The 10,433-nt window shown below is 54.7% G+C and overlaps 1 protein-coding gene across 1 annotated transcript in view; it reads right to left on the bottom strand.

The window, feature by feature from the left end:
- Window positions 1-1,879: 1,879 nt before the first annotated feature.
- The window catches only part of MYH7 (myosin heavy chain 7), a 39,285-nt gene continuing 30,731 nt past the window's right edge, over window positions 1,880-10,433 (bottom strand). The window contains exons 25-39 of the mRNA XM_025048021.1: window positions 9,672-9,762; window positions 8,639-9,028; window positions 8,284-8,410; window positions 8,010-8,128; window positions 7,134-7,330; window positions 6,390-6,573; window positions 6,039-6,204; window positions 5,781-5,905; window positions 4,932-5,240; window positions 4,506-4,709; window positions 4,258-4,383; window positions 3,875-4,150; window positions 2,854-2,949; window positions 2,591-2,725; window positions 1,880-2,013 (exon numbers count right to left, since the gene is read on the bottom strand). Of these exons, the coding sequence (XP_024903789.1) occupies window positions 1,996-2,013; window positions 2,591-2,725; window positions 2,854-2,949; window positions 3,875-4,150; window positions 4,258-4,383; window positions 4,506-4,709; window positions 4,932-5,240; window positions 5,781-5,905; window positions 6,039-6,204; window positions 6,390-6,573; window positions 7,134-7,330; window positions 8,010-8,128; window positions 8,284-8,410; window positions 8,639-9,028; window positions 9,672-9,762 (2,563 nt within the window). The 3' untranslated portion in view covers window positions 1,880-1,995. The remainder of the gene's footprint in view (window positions 2,014-2,590; window positions 2,726-2,853; window positions 2,950-3,874; window positions 4,151-4,257; window positions 4,384-4,505; window positions 4,710-4,931; window positions 5,241-5,780; window positions 5,906-6,038; window positions 6,205-6,389; window positions 6,574-7,133; window positions 7,331-8,009; window positions 8,129-8,283; window positions 8,411-8,638; window positions 9,029-9,671; window positions 9,763-10,433) is intronic.

Here is a 10,433-nt window from a genome sequence, read left to right as displayed (position 1 = left end):
AGGTCTGACCTCCCTTTCTCTCTGCCTGGTTCTCTTTCTCAAAGTCGGACTTGTCCTCTGATTCTCCCTGGCGCCGTGTTTTTTCCCATCTCAGAGTCTGACATGCCAACATTTCTAGGAGCCTCTGCTTTCTCTAAGCCTGACTTCTGCTTGCCCTCTGCCCGTCTCATCTCTGCTTCCACGTTTTGCTCCGGGGTCTTTGTCAACCTCTCTCTAATCTCACCGTTCTTGGCTTTCCTGATTTTCCTTGCATCCGAAGGTGACTCAGGATTCTTTCTTTTGCTCAGGATCATCCCCCTAAGCTCTTCTGGCTCCTTTAACCAAGACTCACCCTCCTTTTCTCCACCCTCCACCCCTTCTCGGCACACTCTTTTCCTGTGGCTCAGCTGCCCGTCCTCTCTCCACTCACTGTCACCCGCCACTCTCTCAGCATCCAGAGCTTCTGCTCCATCTTCTGCCCTGGGAGCTTAGGTTCTCTGGGTGTCCCCTGTATCTCCCTCTCCAAGTGTGTCCCTCTCTTTTCTCTACTGATCTCCTCATTGCTCTCCAAGTCCTTCCTAGGAAGGGGAGCGGTCCTAGGGTTGGGAGAAGGAAGCAGGGTGTGAGGAGGAAGGTGGGATGGCCTGTTGATCTTTTCTCCTCACTCCCTGTATCTTTTCTTTCTGTTGGTTTCCCTGGTCACCTTGTCCCCCAGTTTCCTGAGCTCCCTCTCTCTCCACTGCCACACTCCTCAGGTCTTTCCTTCTTTCTTCCCTATTCCCTTTCTCCCTCTCCCTTGCCCTTCTGTTTTCTAATACTGGCATCCCTTCTTGCTGGGACAGACCCTCACTCTGGCTGCTGCAGTAAGAGCTCAGAGTGGAAGACGGAGCAGGAGCTTGGCTGACAGTGGCTATGTGGAGCAGGGGGCGGTGGGGGGCGGGGAGATTCAGTCCCAGGGTGAACCAGAGCTTCAGGAGTCCTAGCAGGAGGCTGACAGTCCCGGTACCTCCCAAGCCCCTGCACTCCAGGGCCCACAGTCCCAGGCCTTTGTTGAGTAGCCCAGGAGTGGCAGTGACTCCAGGGTCAGCTGGGCTTGTTTAGTTGGAGGGGGACTTGCTCCTTCTTCCCAGCCCTCTAGCGACCCATCCTCTCCTGCTCTTCCCCAGAGTCCTGTTTGCACATGACTATCCCTAGTCCCTCATCTGCCTGCCTCCCCTTGAGATAGCCTGCTATAAATGAGCTGAAGATCCCCCATCTTCCCGCTTAGATGAGGAAAGTCTTAGGAACAGAGTTACAGTGGGGAGAAAGAAGGAGCACCCTGGATGGAGGGGTCCAGGCCATAGGAGGAGAGGAGGCGATGAAGGTGTGCTGAGGGTACACTTCTGGTTTGGTGGGGAGAGGGGTGCTGGCCTCTAGGGGTGGCTAGAGAGAGTGGTAACTGGTCTGGAAGGGTTGTGCCCCCCTCAACTGGGTCACACCGCAGAGGACACCCCTACACAATATACCTCCTCCCTACGGCCCAGCCCCAGTGTTGTCGGTGGTAGTGGGGCAGCATTGATCAGAGCTGAGGTGTACGTTCCTAGCACATGTGCTTATGTGCTCTAGGTGAGCCTTAAGTGTTTCCCTAAATCTTCTTTAACCCTGAGTGCCTCTGGGCCAGGGAGAGGGCTAGGAGGAGAGGCGTCAGCTGCTGAGCAGGAGGTGAAGGGGAGCATAGGGTGCCGCACCGGGGACGCTCAGAGCCTCACAGGCTCCCCAGGGAGGACTCCTTGGTCTGGCTTGTGAAGCTGCCCTTGTTCCTCTGGAACGCCACCATCCCTCGTCCCCGCGTCCCTCCCCCGTGTCTGCATCCCCATATTCCTGTGGCAGGCAGTGAAGAAGAGCCCAGAGGCAGGATCTCGCTTCGAGAAAAATTGCTTTATTCTGCTTCTTCCAAAAGAGCTGCTCTATAGGCTCCAGAATTGGGAGCCCCGTTGGCACCCTCAGTGCTGGGCAGACCAAGAAGATGTGGCAAAGCTACTCTTCATTTAAGCCCTTTTGAAAAGAAACAAAGTCCAACTTAGCTCCAGAGAGGTGGGCACTGGGCCAGGATGGGCACAGCAAACAAAGAGGAGATGGGCCACCTGGCGGGGTGGGGGACTGCTGTGTGGCCTACCGGGGGGCCCTGTGGTGATGGGGGATGTGTCCTAGGGATCAGTGTGGAGGATAGTTCTGGAGGGTAGGGCTCTGGGGTCAGCCAGGGGGCAGCGGTCTGGGTGAGGACAAGGGATCCTCTGGGATGTCCATTTTAGGTTTGCACTACAAAGTTGCAAGCCAAAACTGGGTGGAAGAGAAGTGGGGTTGGGGGAAATTGGGACATACTGGGTGTGTATAAAGCGGGGTATTCGAGGCTTGCCGACCACCCTAGAGCTGGGGTTCACAAAGTCGTTGAAAGTGAGAGCTAGAAGAATCTTAGAAACCACAGAGGACTGAATCACCTCACCCACTTGGGGTATGAATGGAGGAGGCAGCCCTCATGTGGGGGGCTCTGTCTAAAGGGCACTGATGTGTAGGGGGGTTACACTGCTATGGGGCAGCTAGCGAGTCCCGGGAGTGGGCATGGGGAACCCACCTTGGTGCCAATGTCGCGGCTCTTGGCCCGCAGCTTGTTGACCTGGGACTCGGCGATGTCCGCCCGCTCCTCCGCCTCATCCAGCTCGTGCTGTACCTTGCGGAACTTGGACAGGTTGGTGTTGGCCTGCTCCTCCTGCAGGGGTTCAGAGGGCGGGAGGATGAGGTGAGAGGGGATCTGGGGTTCTCAGCCTCCTAGCCTAAGGTGCCAGCCAGCTTCCCCGTGTCCCTCCTCCAGGATCAGTCCCCAGCAGGGTCACTCACCGCCTCCTCGGCCTGGCGTTTGTAGGCTTTGACTTTCAGCTGCAGCTTGTCCACCAGGTCCTGTAGCCGCAGCAGGTTCTTCCTGTCCTCTTCTGTCTGGGGGTCAAGGGTGGTCAGAAGTGAGGACTTCACAGTCATAGGAAGCATACCTCTCCCCTACTTGTCATCCTTACCCTGGGTGTAATATCCTGACCCAATTCTACTTTCTGATCCTCAGCAAACACTCAAGTTCTCCTTATAATTTCTTACCCCATCAAAAAAAAAAAAAAAAAAGGATGAATACTTTTAATGTTTTGTACCAAGAAAGGGTCTAGGGAGCCGATGGGACTCCTGAAATAGTGCACTCAATTGTGTGTGCATGTTCCAGGAAGCAGGCCCTTGGAGGTCCTGAAGCCCCATGAAGGACAAGCCCCCCAGGTCTAGAAACCAGCACATGTTGGCAGGGACTCTGGGACTGCAGGCATGATGAGACCTCCCGGCCTGCAGGGAAATTACATAGACTTGATTGAGGTTAAGGACCAATATCAATAGAGAGATGCTGAGTTTCTGCATTGGAACAGAAAGAAAATCTAATTGAGAGTCTGGTTCTACAAAACACTGTGGAAAGCTAAAGTCTATACCTTTTTGTGTAACTGATAATTTTTTAGATTTGTTTGGATAGTTTGGTACATTTGTAGTGTATTTTGGTGGTGATGGCAGCAGGCCAAAGCTTGACTACATATTTGCTTTCTGGTAACCTGTGCAGGGTGAACTCTGTCTAGAGCTCTGTGTGCGTGTGTCCCCAGGGGACAGGCTGAGGTCCAATGCTGGGGTGGAGCTCTCAGCCAGGAGGCTCAGAGACTGACCTCTGAGCCAGGGGACCCTGAGGGCAGGACAGGGCTCAGCAATGTGGAAATGGGCATCCAGGGGCTGCCCTGGAAGAGGCTCAGAAAAAACACTTCATTCCTCTTGGGTAGTTGTCACCCTGGCTGTAGGTCATGGCGCAGAGGACCCAGCCCCAGAGCAGCTGCAGGGCCCGTACCTGGTAGGTGAGCTCCTTGATGCGCCGCTCACTCTTCCTCATGCCCTTGATCGACTCCGCGTTACGCTTCTGCTCGGCCTCCAGCTCGTTCTCCAGCTCTCGCACCCGGGCCTCCAGCTTCTGTAGCTGCTTCTTGCCGCCCTTGAGGGCGATCTGCTCAGCCTCATCCAGCCGGTGCTGCAGGTCCTTGATGGTCTGCTCCATGTTCTTCTTCATGCGCTCCAGGTGGGCGCTGGTGTCCTGCTCCTTCTTCAGCTCCTCCGCCATCATGGCCGCCTGAGGACAGGAGAGAGGTGACACATGGTTTGGCTAAGTCCTCACACACCGACTGCCCAAGAAGGAGGCCCTGGCCTGGAACAAGTGGGCAAGGCGAGGGGACTCACATCCGTGATGGCCTTCTTGGCCTTCTCCTCGGCGTTCCTGCACTCCTGCACCGCCTCCTCCACTTCCGTCTGAAGCTGGGACAGGTCTGCATCCATCTTCTTTTTCTGGTTGATGAGGCTGGTGTTCTGCGGGCGAGGGTGGGCAGAGCATGAGAAGCACTGAGCATCCATGAGTGGCTCTCAAACCTCACTTACTGGGTCCTGCCAGCCGGCGCTTCCCTCCAGGAACACGCAGGGAAGCTGCCCACCTGGGAGTGCAGCAGCTGCACCCGCTCGCTGGTCTCGATCAGCTCCTGCTCAGCCAGCTTCCGAGACCGCTCCGTCTGCTCCACCACGGCCCGCAGCTCCTCCAGCTCGGCCTGCAGCAGGTTGTTGCGCCGTTCCACGATGGCGATGTTCTCCTTCAGGTCGTCGTTGGCCCGGACTGCATCGTCCAGCTGGATCTGGGTGTCCTGTGGATCAGGGGGATGGGCACGAGGGAGGGAGCTGTTACACCGAAATACTGATAAAGAGCCCATTGTGGTGGCTCAGGAGGAGCCTGTGGGTTGTTTCTGCAACGGCCCTGGGGCAGGAGGGATCTGGAGCTGTGATGGGACACCGCCACCCAACTTGGCCACGTGTAGGCCATCCCCTCTCTGGAGAGCTGCCTTCCTGCTTCCTAGAATCTCATGTACCTTCAGCAAGCTCTGGAGGCTCTTGACTTGCTTTTGGGACTCAGCGGCCATGCGGTTGGCGTGGCTGAGCTGGATCTCCATCTCGTTGAGGTCCCCCTCCATCTTCTTCTTCACCCTCAGGGCCTCATTGCGGCTGCGTGTCTCCGCGTCCAGGGAGGTCTGCAGCGAGTCCACCACCCGCAGGTGGTTGCGCTTGGCCTGCTCCATCTCCTCGTCCTTCTCGGCCAGCTTCCTCTCGATCTCCGCCTTGATCTGGTTGAACTCCAGCTGGGCCCGGAGGATCTTGCCCTCCTCATGCTCCAGGGAGGCCTGAGAATGGGCAGAGAGGGTCCGGGGAAGAGAGTCAGGGTACCTGGCAGCGTGGGGGTCCGTCCATGAATCATGCATATGAAGTGAGTTAAAGAGTAGTGTAAGTGATTCAGTCAAAGAAGCAGAAGGAGGAAGAAGAAAAGAGAATTCAAAAGAAAAATAAGCCTCCTAGATGGTGATTCAGGCCCTCGCAGAGGACAGTGAGCAAGGAAGACAAAGAAAAAAATGAAGAAAAAGGTGTTGCCAAGGAACCAGAGGTGATCAGGAACAGAATGTAAAAAACTCAAAAGGGAGGCAGAGGTGAAAGGGGAGGGAAGTGGAAACAGGAAATCTTGTCTAAGATGTAACAGGCAAAACATTTGTGAGAAGGAAACTGAGTGACCTGTTCGTTCATTCCACCATATTTGTCAAGTGCCCACTATGTGCCAGGCACTGTTCTAGGCTACGAGGATGGAACAGTGAACAAATCCGAAAAGAGGGAGATAAGAACAGGGACAATAGCCTAGAGCTCTGCTTCCCCTCGATCCTCTGCACACACACCTCGGCCTCTTCTAGGGCTGACTGCAGCTCCAGTTTCTCGGCCTCCAGCTGCTTGCGGATCTTCTCCAGCTCATGGATGCTCTTTCCGGTGGAACCTAACTGCTCAGTCAGGTCGGAGATCTCCTCTGTAGGAAGGGCCAGGAGGCAGAGTTGGGCACTGCCATGGTCCATTGGGGGAGGGCATGCCTCTTGTAGCCCCTGTGTAGGGCCAGAAGTGGGCACTGTTCCCACTCCTCCCGGCCTTGGGCCCCAGCGCACCCTGCAGGTTCTTGTTCTCCCGCTTGAAGGTCTCCAGGTGCTCCAGAGACTCCTCGTAGGCATTCTTGAGCTTGAAGAGCTCCGTGCTGAGGGAGCGTGCCTCCTTCTGTGAGGACTCCAGCTCCGACTGTGACTCCTCATACTTCTGCTTCCACTCGGCTAGGATCTGTGGGGACAGGGATGGGGTTCACTGCAATGCCCCCAGCTCCAGCCCAACCCTCACCTCCAGGAGCTGTCTGGGCCTCGCCTAGGCTCGGCCTCCTCCCTGCTTCCAAGGAAAAGTTCCCCGGCTTCACACTGATGCTGGTACCCATGCCCTGCTCCCTGGCTGTGTCCCCAACCAGGGCCCACCTTGTCAAAGTTTCTCTGCTTCTTGTCCAGGGCTGCGGCGGCCGCATTGGAGCGCTCCACGTCCACCATCAGGTCCTCGATCTCGTTCTGCAGCCGGTGCTTGGTCTTCTCCAGAGAGGAGCACTTGGCGTTGACGGCCTCCACGGCCTCCTCAGCGTCCTGCAGCCTCTGGGCCAGCTTCTTTCTGCCCATAGAGGTGGGGTTGGTGGTGGTGAGAGAGGGTGGGGAGGATGGGGAGCATGGATTTTGGACAAGAGGAAACAACATGACTCTTTTGGAAAACAATCCTTGAAAACTCAGAAGTGCTGAAGATGGGCCCCAGGGAGCCATGAACTGGACAAGCGGAAGGTCTTGGTGTCAGGGTGTGAAGACCCACAGCACACAGGGGGGCCTTCTGGGTGGCGTCCCTCTGACCCTGAGCCAGACTTTAAGCTGAAGATATGGAGGGTACATGGGCTTCGGAGGCCACCCCACCTCCCCCTGCCATAGCACCCTGCCCCAGGTGGGAGCGCTCTGCCCTCAGACAAACCTTTTGTTCGTCTTATATTCGGATGAGAAACATAACGCGAGCAAAAAGCTTCCCCGAGGGGAGAAGGAGGTGGGGCTGGGGCAAGGTCCTCCTGTGTTGTCAAAACCTAGATAAGCATCCATCCTTTGTGTGGAATCTACTGAGGATCGGACTGGGCTGGGCTGTGTCCTGCCTGCAAAGGGGCCTCGACCAGAGGCAGGCTGCCTGGGACTCACTTGGCCTCCTCGAGCTCCTCTGTCCGCTGGATGGCATCTGTCTCATACTTGGTCCTCCACTGGGCCACCTCTGAGTTGGCCTTGGACAGGACACGCTGCAGCTCGGCCTTGGCCTCCGTCTCCTCCTCATACTGCTCCCGCAGCAGGTCACAGTCGTGCCGGGCTGACTGCAGTGCGTGGGCCAGGGCGTTCTTTGCCTGGAGAGGTAGGCACCAGGAGATGGGCTCAGCTTTCTCCATAATGCAACCCCAGCCCTTGCCTGTCTCCTCATCGTAATTTCAACAGCCTTCCCGTGGCCTGGAATGGTTTACTGAGTACTAATAAGAAATAATGCTCATACAGCACTGCACTATTTATGAAACGCTTCACGCCCATCACCCCTGTGCTCCCTGCTGCAGCATGCATTATCATCCTCACACCCATTTTGAGGGGAGGAGATAGAAGCTCAGAGAGGTTAGATGATTTTCCCATGATCACCAAGTTCTAAGAGGCAGGTTAGGATTTGAGCTCCGGCCTTTTTTAAAAGTCATATTCTTTCTCTCTTTTCATGAACCCAGCGAAATGCTAGGAATAGGCTTTAGTGACTCCTTCTCCAGTTTCAGATTGCCCTGCTAATCCAGGAACCACAGGCACCTTTAGCGCCCCCACCTCCTTTCCAGGGATGGCAGTAGAAAGGCAGAGGACCTCAGCCTAGGGAATAGAATTAAGAGGCATGCCGTGTGGTCTAGGCTATTATTTCTTTGGGAGTTCTGGGAGAATAATGGATGGATATAGCAAGCTTCATTCTGGGGAAAAGAAATGATGTGGATGCAAGATCAGCTGCTATGTTCCTTCCGGGGGTGGGGAGGGTCTATGTGGCCTGAGTCTAGGCCTCACCTTAACCTCCTCCTCCAGCTGCCTTTTGAGGTCCTCTAGCTGCTGGGTGTAAGTGAGCTTCCCTCGGGTCAGCTGGGAGATCAGCGCCTCCTTCTCATCCAGCTGTCGGGACAGCTCACCTAGAGAGGCACCAAGGCACACTCAGCTCTTGAAGGCCAGGGACTTCCCTCTTCCCCAGCCCCTTCTTAACCCTCAGGCCCCATTCTCTGGAGAGGTATGTGTCCACCCAAGGCTGGGGTGGCTCAGGAAGTCAGGGGAGACAGCTGGGGCTCACCATTCTCAGTCTGCAGCTTGGCCCGCTGGCTGGTGAGGTCATTGACAGAACGCTGGGTCTCCTCGGCTTTGCTCCGGTGCTCATTCATCTGGTCTTCCAAGGTCCGGCACATCTTCTCCAGATTAGCCTGAAAGAGGAAGGAGAGTCATACAATGGTTGTAGAGGGTACTGAAAGGTATGTATGGTGCAATTAAAGGAGAAGGAAGAATTAAGGCATAGAAAGAAGGAAAGGATTGGAGAACTGGGTAGAAGAAGGAAAGTAGGAAACAACCATCAACGAAGAGAGGAGACATGGGCAGAATGTGGAGGTGGGAGGAGGAAATTGGAAGAGGGGAGAGGCTGAGCACAGGCTCACCTTGGCCTTGATGATCTGCTCCATGTTGGAGGTGACATCGTCCAGCTCCAGCTTGAACTCGCTCTTCTCCTTCTCCAGCTTCTGCTTCACGCGCTGCAGGTTGTCGATCTGCTCGCCCAGCTCGGCCACGCTGTCGGCGTGCTTCTTGCGCAGGGCTGCGGCCGTGGCCTCGTGCTGCAGCGTGGCCTCCTCCAGGTCCCGCCTCATCTTCTGGAACTCCGCCTCGCGCTTCTTGTTCATCTCGATCTGCACGGATGTGGCCCCACCGGCCTCTTCCAGCCGCTCGCTGATCTCCTCCAGCTCCCTGGACAGGTCTGAGCGCAGCTTCTCCACCTTGGCGCGGGCGGTGCGCTCTGCCTCCAGCTCTTCCTCCAGCTCCTCGATGCGTGCCTGGGCCCGGACACAAGGGGCTCAGACCCATGGCCTGGAACCCTCCATCAGAGCCCCCTCCCCAGCCTCTAGAGGACTTCTGGCCTGTCTGGAACAGCAGGTCAGTTTAGTTCTACCAGTGGAAGTATGGAAATAAAAGGATTTGGGGGAGATGGTTTAGACAGCCAAGTTAGTTTTTCTTTAGGCCAGAACATTGTTTTTACTGGAAGGAAAGTGGTTACTATTTGCTCTTGAAGATGGACCAAGAGACCTGTGTTCTAGGGATATTTTAAGCAGTTTAATGGCAAAAAGAATAAAAGTTAGACTACAAGAGCCCTGTTTGTCTGACAAGACAACTAAAGACCTAAAAGTGTCTGCTCTGACAGTAAGATCTGAAGTCACCCTTAAAAGCTACCCGGTAACAGGGAGGACGTGGAAACCCAGAGACCTGGAGTGGGCTCCCCCACAGTCATTGGCTAAACCAGAGCTAAAACAGGAAGACAAGATTTCTGTTCCCTAGACCTGTGAGCTTTTCAAGGTCTCTTCCTATGTCATCGTTGGATCACCTAGTCTGTAATGCTAGGGAGAGGACAGCCTAGAGGAGGGGGTTGGATAAGCTGAGGACCAGCTCAGGGACTCCCAACCTGGGCATCCGAGACCTTACCTGAAGCTCTTTGAGCTTCTTCTGCAGCTGGCTACCCACGGCCTGCTCGTCCTCAATCCTTGCATTCAGGGCATTTAGCTCAAAGTCCTTCCTGTGGGGAAGGAGGGAGGGTGAGGCAAGGGAGGCCTTTTGGGCTCCAGGAGGGCCTACCAATGGTTGGAAATGCTAATTAAACAAATGAAAAGCAGGATTTCATCAGAAAAACAGCTTCCAGGGCTGATGGAGGGTCCACCTGCTGAAGGATTAAAGTCCAACAGGAAGTGTAATGGGAAGAACACTATGAATGACAGGACCTGGGCTCTGAGGGACTCTCCCTCTTTGGTCTATAAAATTAGGGGATTGAACTAGATTGTTTCAAAGGCCCCCTTTAGCTCCAATGGTCTTTAATTCTGTCACTGTTATTTTGAATGTGATTAAACTTTCTGAGCCTTTGTTTCCTCCTCAGTAAGTTGGAACCAAAAATACCATCCTTAAAAGATGGTTTGAGGATCAAAGGGATCATATATTTATTCATTCATTCAAATGAATCTTGTGCCTAGGGAAGTGTGAAGACTCCTGGGCAGACAGCCTGATGAGGATGTGGATCATGATGATTCTCAGAGCCTTTCAAAGTCCTGACCCTAAAGCACCATAAGACCCTCGATTATCCAAATATGTTCTGCAGGTCCATTGTTTACCAAGTTGGAAAGTGGAGATATACATTTTGGAAGGACTTGCAGTAAGAATTAGAACCACAAGTCTATAAGAACCAAGAAATGGCCC

The sequence above is a fragment of the Pteropus alecto genome, unplaced genomic scaffold, assembly GCF_000325575.1.
Source record: "Pteropus alecto unplaced genomic scaffold, ASM32557v1 scaffold335, whole genome shotgun sequence".
Classification (NCBI taxonomy): Eukaryota; Metazoa; Chordata; class Mammalia; order Chiroptera; family Pteropodidae; genus Pteropus; species Pteropus alecto.
The sequence above is the reverse complement of the archived record's forward strand: the minus strand, read 5'-3'. Positions and strand labels throughout refer to the sequence as shown.